Here is a 19990-nt window from a genome sequence, read left to right as displayed (position 1 = left end):
ACTTATTTTTTTCTATTAATAGCACATTTTAGTTTTTTATAAAAGCCAAAAAAAGGGGTTTATAGTGGCAATACTCATTACAAAAGAGAATTCATACTTCAAAACTTAAGATTAAAAAGCCGATAAACTTAATTTTAGAGTAGCTTTGGTTTTGCAAACCTGATTTTATAAAAACTTAGTTTTACACAGTATAACTGTGAAAATGTAGTTTTGAAAGTAATAACAAAATCGAAATAGCTCTCCATTGGAGGACCAATATGAATATTCCAATTTAGTCCTAACACAACACAGAATAATTCATGAAATTAAAAAGATTAGAAAGCCATTCCAGACAACAACAGTCGAAGTCAAATTACAGTCACAACTTACGGGTACAACTGCATTCTCAGTAAATGAGTTAGCAAGGAGGGAACAACACAACAATCACAAAATCACAAATAAACAAAACAGAGAAACACATGGATGATAGCAGTGCATGAACTGAGAATGACGTGCTTAACTGCACTGGAAGTCAGAGGGTGGCGACTTCTCGCAGGCGTTAAGGATCAAGCTTAGCGAAATGGGGATGTTAAGGTTAATGCCAAGTATGTTAGCTTTGATGGCAGTGCAGAGGCAAACCGCAACTTCAAGATCAAGAAGCCCTTCTAGCACCGAGCAACATGGGTGGTCCGGTGGTGATCCCACCACCGCACCAATTGGTCCATTAAGCACGTTAGCGCACACACCAAGCTTAAGTGCATCTCTGGGACAGCTCTTTGCAGCAGGAGTGGGGTTAGGGTTAGGGTAAGGGAATGGGTTAGGCTTTGGCTGTGTGCAAGTGAAGCAGCCACTTGCCATGGCAAAGAAAAGCAAGTTGATGGTAAAAAAAAGAGCCAGAGTTGAAGATCTCAAAGACTCCATCTTCCAATACTATTTTGTTCGATAACAACTGTAATAAGTGTGTGTGAAGAGGGAGTAATTTGTGATGGTGTTACATATAGAGGTTAAAAGTTAGGTGTACTTTAAGCCCGAGATTCAAGAATGTTTTGTCCATAGTTTTAATGTTTTGAAAGCAGCAGACATGTGAACCGAGTAAGTTGTCTTTAGTAGGTGGCAGTGCAAAGTGAATCGACGTGAAATGTGATAGGCTTTTGGATTCCCAATAGGAAATTTTCGTTGTTAGTTTATTTGAAACCATGGTGGTTTTCCAGTTTTGCTTTACAGAAGGATATCGCCCACTTGGCATGTGATCAGTGAAACACTCCCGTGAACTTCATCGATCATGCCCAGGAAAATGGCCTGTGAATGATTCCCACTGGTGGGGCTTGCTTCGAATATATGCTTACTTTTAAATGTATAGTACTATATATAAGGACAAATTAGGTTTTGTCTTTTAAGAATACTATGGAGAGTTGAAGATTAATCTGGACTTGTCTTTCCTAAATGGAGATTATCCATTTGAATTTATCCCTAATTGGGGTGTTTGACCACTGATCCCACTGCAAAGTTAAGCCCTCTACCATTTGCTTCAGAGGTCTTACTAGTTACAATTAGCTACTCTACGCATTATGGTCGTCTACAGTTCTGAAGAACTGCTTTGAATTGTTTAATTTACTCAATCATGATTTTATCTTTCAAAATCTATCTAATGGATTCCATTGGACGGTTAGTTTGTTTTTGAAACCTCAGGGAACCTCATTCTTCTAAGTACAAATTATATATCATTATGAACTATAGAGTTTAAAGGGTTCATGTGACTTATGAGATCGTCCCGTTGCCTAACCTCATGCATAAAGTTTAGCAAATTTGGTAGGTTTATAGATCTAAATATGTATGCTGTGCTGGATGGACAAAACACGGTACTTAAAAGGATACATAGACTAAAGTTTGGTTCTATCTTCTTTTTTGAATATTGCTTAATATTTGATATCGTAAGAATTTATATTTATATTAGAATATTTTTTTTAAAAATTGTCACGTGCAAGAGTGTAAGAGAGCACCATGTCACAAGGTGACCATCACATTCACATTGTCACATGTTACTATACATCAAATATCACTATCTTAATCTCTATTTGTTCTCTTAATTTGTTATTTTGATTTAATTCAGCCATAATTTATTTTATATAAATATTATACTATTTTATTAAAATTAATTTTGTATCAAATATTTTTAACAAAATTAAATTTATTTAAATTTCTATTTTACATTAAACATTATTTTATATTGATGTTTTATTATATCATACTTTAATATTATTTTTTTCTTTAAAATTATATTTCAAATGATTGTATATTTTTAAAATATTTAAAATTCAAAAATTTTTATACAAATGTTAAAATTGGCTAAAAAAATAAGAATTTTGTAAATACATATATCAAATTTAAAAATAATTTTAACAATTTAAAACAAACAAAATTTTAAATTTTAAATTTTAAAAAAAATTAAATAATGTTTAATGTAAAATATAAATTTAAACAAACTTAATATTATTAAAAATATTTAATAAAACTGTAAAGTGACACTTGACACATGACATTTGTTTAATTAAAAAAAATCAAACAAAATTACGAATCAACATGTGATAGATATTTAACGTTGTTTGTATAATACTAATGAAAAAAACCAAATTTGATCATATTTTCAAAGATATGAACCTGAAATAAATAAAAATATAATAACCAATTTGAGATTTTTGTTGGAGAATAGGAACCAGAAACATAATTTAACTTATTATTTAATTAAAAAATATCTCTTGTATACTAGAACGTTAATCATAACATAAAATTATATATATATATATATATATATAATATGTAAAATATAAATTTTAAAACACATGTAAGTACTCACACACAAGTTAAGATTTTTTATTGAGTTTTTTTTTTTTGTGTGTTGAGCACTGAAATAGACTGATGATGGTATTAGGATGTCAACGAGATGGATATGCTACGGGTAGTAGATCTCCCGTATCCCATCCATTAAATAAATATTCGTTCCATACCCTTATGCACGGTATCTGTGCACCTATTGATTCTATAACATATCATATAGAATCAAATATATAAAGAGGAATAACATAAATTAACTTATCCTTGCATCAGAAACTAGGAACACAAGCCAACACATTAAATTCTAAAAATTCTCAATATTAAACTTTACTCAAATAAGATAAAACAAAAAAAAACATAGTAAATTCAATAACTAGTAAATTTCTCAAAGTTTAAAAGAATTTAACAAATTTATCTATTTACGACAAAACTTTTTCACGTGCACATTTTCAACAATCCAAAGTCACGTTATTACACTTAACTATAAGTTATACTTGAAATCAAAGCTAGCCTGCTTCACCAATCTTCTTGACACTACAACAAATTTGTTAATTTGCAACAAAAATTAACGAAAAAAAATATTTTTCATTAATTTATGATTATTTAGCCAGATTAATAACAAACTAATCTCTCAAATGTACCAAATCCTAGGGTTTGAAAAAGAAGAGGAAACTAAAATGTCTGAAAAACTTCTTGATCACCACAAAACATACATCATTGTCAGTAAACACCTTTAGTTTTTTGTTTTTTTTTTCTACAAACCTTCAAACTTGAGTCATGCATGTTCTTCTATTGTCAGGAGGTAAAAAGTTGAAGAACTGTTGCAAAGCTCAAGGTGATGATCTAATCCTTTTTCTTAACAATATAATTGAGAAATTTATAATGATGAAAGAAGCTTAAGGGCTTTCTAGTTGAGAAGTAATAATGGTGAAAATAAAATATGAGAGAATGAAAGAAGTGGTATGTTGTTGAGAAAGGAAGACAAGAAACTTTCCAAATACTATTAGCATTCACTTTCTCACTATTATCACCTCCCTCTATTCTTCCCGTTTATATTTCAATCCAATGATAACGACTAAAAAGTCCATACTGTATACACTTTCTACACCCCTCATAAATGATATTTTCAGTTCTTAACTTAAACTCACTTATCCCACCCCACATAAATCTAAAACAAAAACAACATATACAGATTCATATTAATTAAAATAAGGTCTCAACCAAATTTTAAATTCATTTATCACATTTTAATTACTTCATCCATTTATCTTACATTACCTAAAAACACGAGGTTTTTATAACAGACCTTATTTTATTAACTAAATTAAGAACACTTATCTTAAATATTATGCTGCCTATGTATTTTAAACGATGTATTTACAACAAGTTTGAAGTAACTTTTGTTTGGTTCCTTTCTGTTTCAAAGAAATGGGCATACATCCATTTTCTTTTCTTTGATTTCAGAAAATGGACGAAACAGAGTTAAAATACAGTCAAATGAGACATCTATTTTTATGTATTCAAAGAATAGACTGTGAACATAAATTTCTTTTCATCTTTACTTTATAGTTTTTTAACATTATTTTCTACTAAACTTTTTTTTTTTCATTTTGTTGTGATAAACAGTTATTCGGATTATTTTAAGAAAATGATTCCAAAATAACAAATGAATTGAATTTAGCAGCTGGACTTAGACTCTATGGGTCTGAAAGAAAACTATTTAAGAAAGAAAAAGAAAAAAGAGAGAGAGAGATTTTCCATCTGTGATGTGAAGTGGTGCTTCATCTTGAAGTTAATGAGTAGGGTTCCATTTGCAATCATTCTTCTCAACAACTTTTTTTATGCTTCAACATTTTAATGATATGGTTTTGATATAGATCGGGAAAGAAGAAGTGGTCCACACTGTACGTATCTGCTTCAAAATGGATAACCATGCATATGCAGTGTTCATTTTTAACTCATCAATATTCATCTTAGATACTTCCATTGTTAGAGTTATCCATAATTCTAACGTTCCTTGTTTTTTAACCTATCTTTCACCGTCACCATCGCTGGAAAACTACGAACAGAGAGATGTGCCTTCTTTGAAAATAGTAGACACATTCGGTGGAAAACATACAGATCCAATAACAATCATGCAATTCATTATCTAAGTATATATGCAGTTAGTCATTCAAATCAAATTATCAGACAATTTTTCTCTTTTTGTATTTTCAACAAATTTATGTCAAATATAAATTTATTTTATTTTTTAAGTTGCAAATCATAGAAAAAAATAAAATTACTGACCAATGTAAGTGTTCAGATACATTTGAAATTATAACGCATTTCCCGGTATATTTTGTCCCGAGTCAAATCTATAAGTATACATTTGGAAGATAAGATTATTATTATTATATAATATAGTCTTTTTAGTATATACGTCAATTTGTAATTATAAATTACCTATATGATTTGCATCAAATGTTGTACAAAATAAAAATAAAAATGATATATGATCAAATGTTTCTTTTCTGTGTCTTATATATATATATATATATATATATATATATATATATATATATATATATATATATATATATATATATATATATGTTAATTTGATTGACAGGAATGAATTATACATCAAATTATTTAGTTTAATCCAATTTTTATAAACATGATTAATTTACGTAAAATAAAATTTTATTTCAACTAGATATAAATTAAAAACATTTAATTTAGTGTTTATGATTGATTTCAGGACATCATTAAGGAGCGTCATAAATAAATAAATAAATCTTATAAAATATCCATATTAGAAGAACGTAATAAAATTTAAGATTATTGGTCTTACAGAATATAAAAAGTTAGTTTTTCAAAATATATCGATGTGAAATAAAATCCAAAAGCTTAAGTTTCAAATAAAATCTTGCGTTCATAAAAATATTTTCTTTTAAATTTAAAACATCATAATTTAAATATCAATAATTGAAATTAGATTTTATAGTAAAACAAAAGTAAAAGAAATTTTAAAAATAGTATAACGTAGTGGACCATAAACTAAAATAAAACAATAATAATTAATATAGGAGTTGTTTCGGAGAAAAATTTATGGAAATATTTTTACATTGAATGATGTAATTTATATTTAAATTAAATAGTAAATTGAATATAATATTGTTATTTACGGTTATTATATGGACGTTGAAGGAAATGATCTCAAAAGATCTTTTATTCAACTTTTATTGGCAAAGGCATGCCATTGACATTGAGATCTTCGTCCAGATGAGTCCAAGCCTGTGGTGGGCCCCACTTTCGTTAACCAAGCCCGTGACTCTCTAATCTGTGACTCCAAGTGCTTCTTAGAATAATTGCTAATTATTATATTATTAAACAAAACTTTACTCACTAAAACAACTTCCATGTGAATGTGCCTGGCCCAACACGTGCAAATCTTTAATTTGTTTTAAGAATAAAATTAATAATTCATTTGATTTTTATACCTTGACAAAATTTATTTTTTTATTTTACATTTAAAAATCACCCATTTCCATTTTTACACAGATTATTCTGGAATGGGCTTATGTTTAGCAAAACTTCAAGTCAATAATTGATATTAATCTAATTAAGTTGCTTCTCCAACATACAAAAAGTACAGAACTTTAAATTAATCAATGTAGGGCAACAAATTATTATGGAGACTTTTGGGCTTCAGTGTCCAGGTTTCTATTCTAGGCCCTAAGTAGGCTTCTCTGGTTTCCTTTTCAACCCTAAGATTTTCAATGCTTAAAAAACTTTCTGTGACAGAAAAAAATATAAAAAATTTAATATATTTGTTTAAAAAAATACATAATTACTATTCATCTTCTTCAAATTAAAAGAAAAATAAAACTCACCTTATATTTTTTCCATCATTTATTTCTTATGAAACACATTATTATTTTATTTTTGAAGATGCTCAGACAAATCGTTGAGAACAAAAGGTAATGTGGGTATTGAAATTATGTTCCAGGGTTTCCACCTATGCAATTATCTGATTACAATAGTTCATGAGATTGATTCCATATATTGCCCATTTTGAAAGCAACTGCAAAAAGATGTCAATCAGAACCAAAAATTATTTTCAGAAGATTCTAACTAACAAGTGGGCATTGTAGGCTGTATAGATAATAGGGTAGAAAAAAATAACAAAAAATATATATAAAAAATTAAGTTAGTAAATGTTAATAGCAATGGTAGATAAAACAATTTTGCATTTTTGCTGTAAAGGTTTTTTTCTGAGAGGTTGATCCTTTTTTACCATGTTTTTTTTACCAAAGTAAATAAAATAACCATCCTTTTGAACTGGCGTATAATAAGCTTGTATGAGACACTAATGTTAAGTTCACAGTTATGATTTTTTTTTATTTTTATAAATATGTGTTAATAAATACGTATATTAATGTTTATAAATATATAATCAATGTGTTAAAATTATAATCGGTGCGACAAAATTATAACAAATTAACATTTCAAAATTCATCAATCGAAGTAATGTGTTAATAAACACGTATATTATTATTGTCTTTTTTCATTAATTCGCCTTGATATTCATGCAAAAATAATTTTAATTGGTAAAATTATTCACAAGAGAAGTAATGAATTTTTTATGTTCTTGTACTATAAAATAAGTTGACATATAAATGATCCATTATATTTTAAGTTTATCAATTGTAATTACAGTAAGAACAAATTGTTTATTGATTTTCTTGTACTCAAACGAATTATTGTAGTTGCATCACTTTTATTTTTTAACAAAGTTATGATTGAGTCTATTATACTAATAAAATATATATTAATTAGAAAGCCATTTGTATCGGCTGATTAATTTAATATTTTTTCTCATTGAGAGTTATATATATATATATATATATATATATATATATATATATATATATATATATATATATATATATTTACGTTAAAATGAACCTATATGTATTGAATTTTATAAATAATTGACACAAATTATGTTAATGGATGGAGTATCTATAATGAAAAATAACCTGAACATTTTATGCAGATCGAAATATTTAAAACTATTATTAAGATGTATTATTATTGATGTTAATGTATATTATTTTTCGATCATGTTTTTGTAAAGATAGAAAAAAAAAAACGTAAGTGAGAAGATTAAATTGTGTTGTTAACGAAAATTTAAACCTCACAAACAAGTAATAACCTATAAAAAAACTAGCCTTAGGAACAATAGTATTAGAGTTATTCCTAGCACTATAATTAATTTAAAAATTGATCATTATTAAGCCTATAAGCAAAGCCTAATAGGCATTAAAAGTATAATAACTCATAAAAGAATGAAGAATACAAATGTATATACACATAGCAGTTTTATTTAGAGTTCTCAAAATGGGTTGGAACCCGCGAACCAATCCGGCTCACCATGGGTTCGGGTCGGGTTAGATTGAAATTTTTTTACAAATTTCAATACAATTTTACTTTTGACCCGGCTCATCTAGAACCTGGTTCATCCGGTGGTAAGTCGGTTTGGCTCACCAACTAGTAGATAAAAGAGTACATTTGGGTTTTTACATTTGGGTTATGTTAGGTTTTTTTTTAGCCAACACATAAATAATTTATATTTTTTTATTTATTTTGGTTTGTATTTGGATTGTATTAAAGTTTATTTATATTTTAATTAGAATTATAATTTAGTTTTGACTGAAAAAAAAATAAAAAAATTGTATTTTTTTAAGTGAACCCGTAAACCAACTCGTATAACCCGCCAATCCGTGGTGAGCTGGACCGGATTCAAATTTTTTTGACTTGCTGAGAAGTGAGCCAGGTTGGATTGACTTATTAAATCATCAACTTGTGATAAGTTGAGCCGGGTCGGACCAGGTTACCGTTTTAATAACCCTAGTTTTATTTGATTATATTTGGTCTCAACAAGTAGGAATAGGTTACACCTGACAAAATTTTTACTCCCTTATGCCCCCTTCAAAGTCTTATTTTCTCTATTATTTTTTTGACATATATATTTATAAGCTTCAATTCTAGAAATAGATGAAATATTTCCAATGACAGCACTAAGCAAATCAAAATTTACCAAGTAGATATTCAAATCAATTTTTTCCAGTTCTTTATTCTTCAAGATTGTTCATTTGACCAGATTTAATGTCCGTTACTGAATTTGTTATAGTTTTGGAGTAAGAACTCGCGTCCCATATATTTATAGGTTCTATTATTTTATTATAAAAAAATAGTTTACAATGTTACAAACACTTAATGCAATAATAAAACGAAAAATTGATACTTTGATAAGATAAAAAAATATTGGCATATCTTTCACTTTAGGTACTTGGCTGCTCGTATAGGAAGATAAATATGATTATGAGCCAAATAATTATTTAATTTCCTTGTTTCGAGTCTCTCTTGATATATGTACCTAGTATATCGTTTTTCATTTGACTTTACAAAAGGCATTGATCCTTCGTACTAATACCTTCATAAACGAAATTATTAAAATTCAACGCATCCGTTTATACTACATTTTATTGTATCCAAATATATCAATATATATTACATTATATCAAATTTTATTATACTTATATTTATGATAAATTATCAATTACTGTTTTAATAAATTACCAAAGATTCATTATATTTGCACTATGACTCAAGATAAATCTGATCATATTTAAATAATTTAAACTTACCATAATTTTGTGGCGTGTATATATGTGTGCACAGAGTGACGGATGTAGATGGTGCCCCAGACCCTTATCCCTCCAAATATTATATATATATATATATATATATATATATATATATATATATATATATATATATATATATATATATATATATATATATATTATAAGAGCATGTAAAATTATTTATCAATTTTAATGATTGCTTATGCTTAAAAAAAATATGATTCAAGCATGTCAATCACGTATAAAAAATATAACAAACAAAACAAGTGTTGTGTCAAAATAATATTGTACAAACTAAACTATTCTACAGAAGTGTGTGTTTCCTAGTTTGGGGTCTCCTCTAGTCGAGAAAGTTGTCGGAGCTCATGATTTTTAATTTAAATTTAAATTATGATTAGTTAAACTATTTTCTTAAAAAAAAGTTCATATAGAATACGAAGATATATTAAATTTGGTTTAATGTACCAGTGTTTAAAATATAGACTGTAATTTTTTTTAAATAGAACAAATTGAAACTTAAAGTTAAAAACTAATTTTATTTTTAAAAACTTAAAAATCTGTGAACAAGACATAAATAAACAGATTCATATATAAGTATATATTTAATGAATCTAAAACTCAAACAAGTAAAAACAAAATCATATATATGTACTTCTAAATCACGATTTAAGCTTGCTATAAGCTATTAGTGACTAACTAAATGCATCTTTATTCCACGTGCAAAATCAGTAATTGAAAAGAGTAATGTTTTGCAGACATTTATGGGGTGTAGAAAGAGAGACTGATAAAAAGAAAGAAAATATTTTTGTGAGCATATCTATATGCTAATCTAGGCTTAAATAGAGACATAAACAAAAGAAAAGAGTTCTAAATTCTAACATGTTGGGAGGATAAAAAAATAATAATAATAAGGTGTTTGCAGAGTTTAGGCATCCAAAAATCCGTGGTGAAAAATTGAGGAATGAAATGAATATTTATAATAATGGAATCTGCATTTTTCTGATTGATCGATCCTAGGGTGGGATGGAGTGGTCCATCCATAGGTGCAAAAGCTTTACCATGGATCAGCCGCCGTTGAATTTGAGACCCACAACATCACTTCACGAGCATCCATCCAAAACCTAATTACAGGTTGTTTCCTGCCAGCTAAAACCCTTCTCTTAAACCCGTTTAACTATTTAAAAAATGATTACTTCGGTGATTTGTTCTGAAACAATTTACCCTACTTGCACTCCAAAACGCTATATAAACCACCATTCACTGCCAATAACTCACATCCCCACAAACACTCTTCTCTTTTGTAGCCAAGTAGTGTTTCAGCAACTACTAGACTTTAACATGGCTTCCAAAACTACCTCTTCCCTTGCTCTTTTCTTCACATTCAACATCCTCTTCTTTGCCCTTGTCTCTGCTTGTGGGACATGCCCCGGCCCGCACCCAAGGCCAAAGCATAAGCCTGTCAAACCAAGTCCTTCAGGTGGTTCCGGTGGTTCAGGTGGTTCAGGTGGCTCAGGAGGTTCCGGTGGCTCAGGCGGTTCCGGAGGTTCAGGTGGCTCCGGTGGATCTGGTGGTTCAGGTGGCTCAGGTGGTTCTGGTTCTGGTACCACATGCCCCCGTGATGCACTTAAACTAGGAGTGTGTGCCAATGTGCTAAATGGGTTGGTGAACGTCACCTTGGGTCAACCACCAGTTACCCCATGCTGCACCCTCCTGAATGGTCTGGTTGATCTTGAGGCTGCGGTGTGTCTCTGCACCGCCCTTAAAGCAAACATTCTGGGTATCAACCTCAACCTTCCCATCTCACTCTCCTTGCTTCTCAACGTTTGCTCTATACAACCCCCACGTAATTTCCAATGTTCCTAATCATGCTGCTGCTGCTGCTACCTGTGCCTTTCCGTTGTCTTCTTTTCCAAATTTCATTGATCGTGGTGCGATTCTAGTACGTGCATGGATGGTTAACTTCTCGTTATTCTGTCGCTTTAATTAGTGTTTGTTTTATCATCAAAAGTCTCGCATTAAATAAATTCCCAACGCTTTCTTATGTAAAGCCAAAGGAATCAAAGATGATAGTGTTATTTATTTGACTCATCGATAAATCATTAATGTTACAAACACCGCTTATTTTATTGCTGCCTTCAAATGTTGTCTTTTCCGTGAATGAAACCATCAGAAAAATTACTTTCCCTTTAGAACTTCTGTCCAACATATCCAACCATAGGGCAGTGGGAAACAAATTTAAGAAAACAATAAAAACGAATGGAAAGGAAACCTGCAACGAGCCCGTGACTAATGTACTTTATCACTCCACGTGCAAGCACTATTATTTTACTTTTTATTTATCTCTGAATAATTACCTCATTAAACAGAATCATAATAATCCATTTATGGCTTTAGGCCAACCCGTTCATTTGACTCTGTGTTTGGTTCATAATGTAAATCTAGATCAAAATTATTTTGGGTAACTTTTCTTCACATGAATATAAAGACTACGAACGTGAAACCAAGTATGGAATCCATTGCGTTGTGGCTACTTCCAAGCTATTATGTCTTTCGGTTTAAGAAAAATTAGGCAAAAAAGCATGTCGGAGCTTTGTTCCACGCCTACAAAATGTTCCTTTGGTCCGCTTTTGCTCGTTAGCGATTACGGATGAATTCATTATTCACAATATATTTTTGGTTACATTCAACAAGAAAAGCAATAATTTCTTGATTTTGGTCCAATGGGTGTTTGATGTATTTAAGGAAATAATTTGGAGAGATTTGAATTGGCTAGAGTGGCTTATATGCTTTGTCATTTAAATGTATGATTCCATACCCCGCAAAACTATAAAACCATTTAGTGTATTATTACTTTACTTTTGTTTCTCTTGTACGTATGGCACACTGATTTAACTATTTTAATATATTATGGGTCAAATATTCATCAACACCTCGTTAGAGAAAAAAAATATAAATTCATATAATATATGATATAATGAAAAAAAAAAACAAATATGTAATAGATATCTATTAAATAAAGATATATATATATATATATATATATATATATATATATATATATATATATTATTGTCTTTTATTTTATTAAAGAGAAGTAGTATTTTTTATCGAGGATTTTGGAAACAGGCTTGTCGATTTTCGAAGTTCAACAGTTTTATATAATTATATTTTAATTATAAACATTACATTATTGAGAATCTATAATTCTACATTATTATTATTGAACACAAACCTACTATCGTGCAGGTACATTGGGAATGAGTTTCTGACGTTTGCCCTAGTGTTTTTTTGTGGCAACATATTTTAAAAATAAAATTCCACATAAGCTACAAAAAGAAGTGGTAAATTTCATTTCTTTTAGTTCTAAACTCTTTTAAATTGAATTTTAGGATATGTTTTTGAAAAATGATGTAAAACATGTCATGAACATTAAATGGTTCTAAGATTGCAAATAGATATAATATTAAACATGTCATCATTAATGTTTATCTTTTGTCACCAAAATAATTAAGATTATAGCACTGCATGTTGTCACTCATTGTCATGAAAAGATTTGTTATAAAATGTTTTTCTTTTAAGTCCATTAAGTTCCACTTAAAAGTAATTGTGATTAAAACGAGAATATAGTTGTAATAGGCAACATTATCACTTGAAATAATGGCACTTTAAGCAAGTAAAAGTACTTAGTTCGCACTATGCACGTTTATCACGTGTAGACTTATTTAAGTGGGACAAGCAATTGTTGCTTAAGGCATGGTTTGACGTAGTTAAGCGAAAGACATAGATTTGGTAGCTTGTAATGAACATATTGTGCTTAAATACCTTCATCAAACAATGTTGCTTACAACAAATATATAACGCTTGAAGCCACATTCACATACTTAAGTAAGGTCTCGCTACAAAAACTTTATATTTTAAGCGAGGGTCTTTTTTAACAAAGGTTACAGAACCTCTAATAATAATGAATATTGAACACAACATTGGTTTTATAAACCCCCATTAAGTATTTGTGGTTTTTAGTGCACAACATGTAATTTAGCACCATGCATTTTTGGGAGTTGATCCGACAAATGTGTTGGAAATTCAATATCGATTAAAAATTAGACCAAATTATAATATATAAAATTATAGTATGTAAATAAATGTAAACTTCATTTTACAAGTTAGTTTTGTAAATTGAGTTAACGTAAAATTCATTTTTTAATATCTTTTTATATTATATCTCCTTTCTACTTTAGAGGGATTAAAAAAACATCAATATCACATTTAACAAATATCTTTAGCATTTAAAATTTTAACTAAATCAAGATTTTAGTTTCATACACTCTTATTATTGGTCACTCTTCATTTTGTAGACTTTAGTTCTACCATAGAGAAATATACATTTCTCCCTTTATCGTTTCATTAACGGTTACCTCGTACCGTAATATCAAAGTATTCCTGTTAAATTAGACCTTTAATTTTAGATGTTTATATAATGATGTACATATTCAAATTGATTACCAAACTCCTCCTTTATTATACTGATTCAACTTCCCCTCCCTACTTTATCTCCCTTCTATATAAGACAGGATTAACTTACCCTCCATACACTACATACTACTTTATAGAGAAATCTTACGGTTGAAACACTACTCCAAAAAATTCTTATTGTACTAGTTTGATCGAAAAGAGTAATTAGTATGTGAATTTGAAAGAAGGATTGTTAAAATATCTTTTCTGTTAATTTGTCTTATAATCATATTCATAATATGATAACATTAAAATGCATACTATTTCACTTAATCTTGTCTTCAAAAATATTTTTTAAGAGCTATTTTTTACTACAAGAAAATCATTAAATAACATCTGATTTTAGATATCAAAATAATTAGACACTATATTGACTAAGTTAGATATTTTATAAACTAAAATAGCATGTATTATGAATGAAAAATTATAATTGATTTGTGAACAGTGACGGAGCTCTTTGGGGGCAGGGAGAGGCCTTGGCCCCCCAAAATTTTGATTTTTTATTTATATATATATATATATTTGAAATTTATTAAATTTATTAAGTTGTAGATAACATATATTAGAAATTAATAAAAAATTTAATTTTAATTTATTTTATTTAAACATAACATTTAATGTAAATACATAATAAAATATAAAATTAAATATAATAAAAAATAAAAATATTCAGGTTTAATTTTTCTTTTGGTCCCTGTTTTTATTTAAAAATTGACACTATAATTAGGTTAAACAAAGCAGATCATCCATATTAAGAGTCTCAATTTTAATGAAAAGATCATTGATTTGTTTCGAGAAATTTAACGAAATATATCGTAAAAGACAGAATTACATCAGTTTTTCAAAAATCAGGACTAAATTGAAATTAAAAAAATTAGAGGACCAACTTAACATTTTAAAACAAAAACATGAATCAAAAGAGTAATTAAACTAAATATTTATTAACATAATTTTAATTTTCCTTTTCATTGTCTTTTTAGTTTTTCACAAATTGTAATAATCTCTCGCTCTTATATGTCTTTTTTTCCCGTCTCTTGTCTTACTTAATAATGAAAACATTATTTTTTATCTCATAAGCTTTTTCTATATTCTTTTTTTCTATGAATATAAAAAAAATAGTTTATAATGTATTAATAATAATGAATATATTTTACTTTTAATAATCACGTGTCTCAATTTTTTATTAGATTATGATCAATTATTTTTTAGTATTATTTACAAAAAAGGTATATTGATAAAGAATGAAAGAATAAATTAATCGTTTAAAAGTGATGAAAAGAAAATTATTGACTAAAACAAGATAGATTCTATCTCTTCACATATTTTGAAGCATTATACTAATGATAAAAAATGTTCAGTTAAAGAAGTCATTTTTTGAAGCATTATATTAATGATTGAATATAATGATCTCAAAATTATATTACTTTGGCCCCTCCGACATTTTTTATCAAGATCCGCCACTGTTTGTGAAGTTTAAATTGTTCTATAACATTTCCTATCAAGATTTTAGTTACTTAATATTATTGATTCTAAATTAGTCTCTCATTTTAAATTACTCACTAATTTAAAATTAATTCTTTGATATTTAAAACCTTAATAACTATTAGATACCAATGATTTTTAGTTTATAAAAATAATATTTAATTTAGTTAATATAGTGACTAATTATTTTTTATCTCTAAAAATTGTTGCTATTTAGTAATTTTTTTGTAGTGCATGTTTGGAAGTTGTATGTCTTTGTTGGCATGTTATGTTAGATATTTTTCCAACATAGGCAAAATTATGGATGGTCATAAGGGATTATTCGGTATTTTTATTTTCTTCAAAGGATGCATATTCATCTTTTTTTTCTTCTTTACATGCCCATGATGTGATCACTTTGGACTAAAATTTATGAAAACATAGTTACTATATCATGTTCTTACATTGAATCGTTAGGAGTCATGCTAGTTTCTTTTAGTGGAAAGGATTTCAAAAGGTTTTACCAGGACTGTCCTTCTATTATTTTTTCTTCCAAATGCATGCCACTTTTAATAAAAAGGTGCACAAAGCTGATATTTATATGCAAGGCTGTATTTTAAATTTTTTTACTTTATTTGTTAATTACTCTATAATTTGTAATTAAGATTTTTTATCAGAAAAAAATATAATTAAATGAAACAATTGGATTATCCCAACTCATGTATAAAAATTGTCAAAAAAAACTACATTATAAATATTAAGATCTTAATGACGTGTTATTAGACAATATTTATTAAATGATAATACTAATGTAATTAGTTCTATATCCTTTGTATATATATGAAGTTAGTGTTTGCTAGTTGTAGGTGTTTAATGTGTTTACAAAAATAGAAGATCCACCGAATCGTTGAATCCCAAACCTTATATTTCTTCTTATTCAAGGAGTTGACAGCTACATTGATGTGATTTTACAAATATTTGACCAAGATATACTTTTGGCTGAGTATACAGATATAGGTAACAAACAATATTTATGCAGTGATACTTAATTAAGTTAAGACATTATAAGGTTGCAAAAATGATATTAAATTGATTTTTGATATATGTTTTTGTTTAAAAATGTTACATTGGTTCCTCATTTTTCTTTTATTTCAATTTAATTTTGATTTTTAAAAAATTAATGTAATTTAATATTTTTTATTAAATTTTTTAAAATATATAAAAAAAAAATTTATCAAAATTGATACTAAAATTATATTAATTACACCAACAAAATAAATCATCGTTATTAATATTTTGATTTTGATGAAAAATCATAAATTCATTATAAAATATTTAATAAAAAAAATTAAATTGTATCAATTTTTTCAAAAAAATTGAGACTAAAATAAAATAAAAAAACAACTAAAAAAAGACCAACTTATATTTTTCGACAAAATCTTGACGGGTGAGTAATTAAACCTATTTGAAACAAAAGAATTAAGTTGTATTAGAGGGAAATGTTTCTTTTGTATGAGTTTTCACTTTTACAATGTATGCAGTGTAAGAGTTGTCATTTTCCTATATACCTAGACTCTAGAATTATAGACGTGATGTTTGAAGGACTTGTGTACTTCTTTTTACTATTCTTCAATCGTGCATTTTCTTTAACATCATTGTAACATTTGTTTTTACTACAGGGGCAAGCCCATATTTCTATTTCAATGCCCTTCTAATGAGTGCACGAATTATTGGGCTTCATTTCACGTACCAAAAAACAACTAGAATAGTGTTAGCAGTCGAAACAAGACACACAAACATGCTAATACACTATTTGTGAGTTAATGTAAAAGTTAGAACATTTGGAGTAAATTGATAATGCTCGAAAATTGTTGTGGGTTACATTACATGATTCTTTTTAGTGTTTTTTAGAAAAAACAAATTATTAATTTTATGAACCTAGTGAAAATACCTCAAACAATATATCAAAGCAAGATTTTTTAGCTCAAGTTTTACTAGATAAAGAAAACAATGGACATGTCCCAGAGTTAGAATGAGGATTTTCCATCTTGATTGTTTGAGAATCTCCTCCTCCCCTTCTTGTAGCAAGTAAAAAAATGAGGATAGTAGTTAGATAAATTTTAGAATTAAGTTTTAATTATTTAATAATATGGATATCAAGCAAAACTAACTTTATCCAATTTGTTTAGAATATATCAAAATTATGTTAGGAATTCAAGTGTGATTCTAAGTCCCACATTGGCTAGAAATGAGAAACTGCTGGAGCACTATATAAGAATAAAGACCATAAACCCATTGTCTTAACGTTTTGGGTTGAGAGTGGTGTCAGTATCTTATGTGATAAGACTCATGTCTCATTGGTGTTGTATCTCCCCGGTGATACCTCTCCTTATAAACCTAACAAGTGGGTCAAGCATGTCCCGTTAAGAATACAGAGGGCAGAAAATGAGTACTCGTGGTTGGTAAACCCCTCCTTATAAACCTAACAAGTTGCAGATTTTACAAACCTATGCAGAGAAGTTTGGAGAAAATGTTTTATTCGTTATCTCATTGAGATTCCTTCTTTTATGTATTTAAAGTAGTCTTACCGTAAAAGTTGTGGTGTCTCTTGGTTTCTTCCTTTTCTATTTTATATATTTTATTATTTTGCATATTATTTATTGAGAGAATATTTGATCTGGATTTTGTTTCCGCTGGTTTATTTGATAATTTTGAGATCTTCAGAATAATTTATAATAGATTTTTCTATCATTAACAAATCTTTCACGACCCTTTAAAATGAATTTTGAATTTTTTTTCTATGAAATTTGTCAGAAACATTCGTTTCAAATTAAGTTTGCGATTAGTGAAATTAAAAGCTGTGTAAGACGAACAAAAACATAATATCTTATAGAAACAGTTGAGTAAAATCGATTAAAGAGCGAAATCATGATTGATTTAAATGGTGAATCTTAAGTTTAAGTGATATTATAACAAACTATCACGATTGGACAATGACAATCTAATACTTAAAAATTATACTTATGGTTGAAAAAGTTAGAGAAGTTAAAAGATTATTGAAGCCCAAGGAAAGATTTGAGAAAGAGAAAATAAGGGCTTGAAAATAACTATTCATTAATAACTAAATTTTGAGTTCTTTTGAGTATCAATACTTTGGGTACTTTATAAAAAATTTTGCATTAATAAAGCAAACTAAATTAGACCTTAAGTGAACCCTATTTTTAGGTATTTAACTTAGGAAGTGATTTAATTTCTTAAAAAATTGGAATCAAACCCATTAACATTTCGTATTAATCACAAATTTTCAACCATAAAAAAATATTAATCATGAATCACCACCAAGGATAAAGCATATGAAATACTTAAAATAAGGTCATACATAGGAGATAAATGGTTATATTTCCATGTAGCATTAAACGAATTTCTTCTACTGACACTTCAGATTCAACATTCCGAAATTGCTTAATGAATTAAGATTCGCTTGACAAATTATGTCATTTTAAATTTCGTATTTTTTAACTCAAAGAACTAAATCTTGATTAACAATTTTTTTTTGCAATTTCTTTTTTACAAAGAAACTAAATTTCATGCTTCTTCCTCATCTTAGCTTAAACAATAGGAATTAACGCACTTAAACAAAATTTAACCTATTCTTCTATTTGTGATTACAATTTAAATAAATAAAGTTTATAAGGCTTCCAAATTGAAGAAATTGAATTAAAACTCATATAAAAAAAAGTCAATTATCAAGTAACATAGACAGCTAACATATATTACTAATTGTATTATTGTTTAAGAAATATATGAATGTATATTTATAGAATATGTAGGAGCTTTTATAGTCTTTTTCGTATCACAGTTCAAGTTTTAGTTGAACTAACCACTAAACGTGCATAAATTTCACACACAAAAAAATAATATATAATTTATACTTTAAATTATTGTTTCGTTCTTAATTAATTTAAATCAATTCAATCAAATATTAGAGAAAATACAGATGTTACATATCCTGTGAGAGAATTTTTTTTTTATGTGAAAGTAAAATGAATAAATATTAATCATTGGGATTTTATTTTCAACGATGAAGGTCAAAACAAACCATGTGAGTTTTTCAAAAGTAACATGTGATATTATGACGAAAACTTTAGAAAGATGTTATGAAAGTCATGATTGTTCACAAAACAATTAGACAGAATCGTATATAATATATATATATATATATATATATATATGGTTAAAAAAATTATTCTTAACTAAATTAACCACTTTCATTTTTTCAGGTAATTTAGATAATTGAGTTTTATTAATTAGAATAAGTCATAGTTATTTTTGTATTTAAAATGTCTTTTATATTAGTATTTGAGTTATTTATCTTATTTAATATATTTTTGTTTTAATATCAATTGAGAAAAACATTATACATGACAAAAACTTTTTATGTAATTGAATTAAAAGAATTATATTTATTCAATTTTAAAATTTGAAAATTAAAATATAAAAAAAAAACT

General features: G+C 27.6%; 2 protein-coding genes across 2 annotated transcripts; one reads left to right on the top strand and one right to left on the bottom strand.

The window, feature by feature from the left end:
• Positions 1-285: 285 nt before the first annotated feature.
• Positions 286-1023, bottom strand: LOC114176965 (14 kDa proline-rich protein DC2.15-like). The gene has a single exon (XM_028062168.1). The coding sequence runs from the start codon at positions 898-900 to the stop codon at positions 496-498; it is 405 nt and encodes a 134-aa protein (XP_027917969.1). The 5' UTR covers positions 901-1023; the 3' UTR covers positions 286-495.
• A 9745-nt stretch (positions 1024-10768) lies between these two features.
• Positions 10769-11639, top strand: LOC114179615 (14 kDa proline-rich protein DC2.15-like). Its single transcript, XM_028066025.1, has one exon. The coding sequence runs from the start codon at positions 10848-10850 to the stop codon at positions 11370-11372; it is 525 nt and encodes a 174-aa protein (XP_027921826.1). The 5' UTR covers positions 10769-10847; the 3' UTR covers positions 11373-11639.
• Positions 11640-19990: the final 8351 nt, after the last annotated feature.

The sequence above is a fragment of the Vigna unguiculata genome, chromosome 3 (genome assembly GCF_004118075.2).
Source record: "Vigna unguiculata cultivar IT97K-499-35 chromosome 3, ASM411807v1, whole genome shotgun sequence".
Lineage (NCBI taxonomy): Eukaryota > Viridiplantae > Streptophyta > Magnoliopsida > Fabales > Fabaceae > Vigna > Vigna unguiculata.
The sequence above is the reverse complement of the archived record's forward strand: the minus strand, read 5'-3'. Positions and strand labels throughout refer to the sequence as shown.

What these genes read in the sequence shown, in the direction of transcription:
- LOC114176965 (XM_028062168.1), bottom strand. Translation starts at nt 900, where the DNA reads ATGGAGTCTTTGAGATCTTCAACTCTGGCTCTTTTTTTTACCATCAAC.
- LOC114179615 (XM_028066025.1), top strand. Translation starts at nt 10,848, where the DNA reads ATGGCTTCCAAAACTACCTCTTCCCTTGCTCTTTTCTTCACATTCAAC.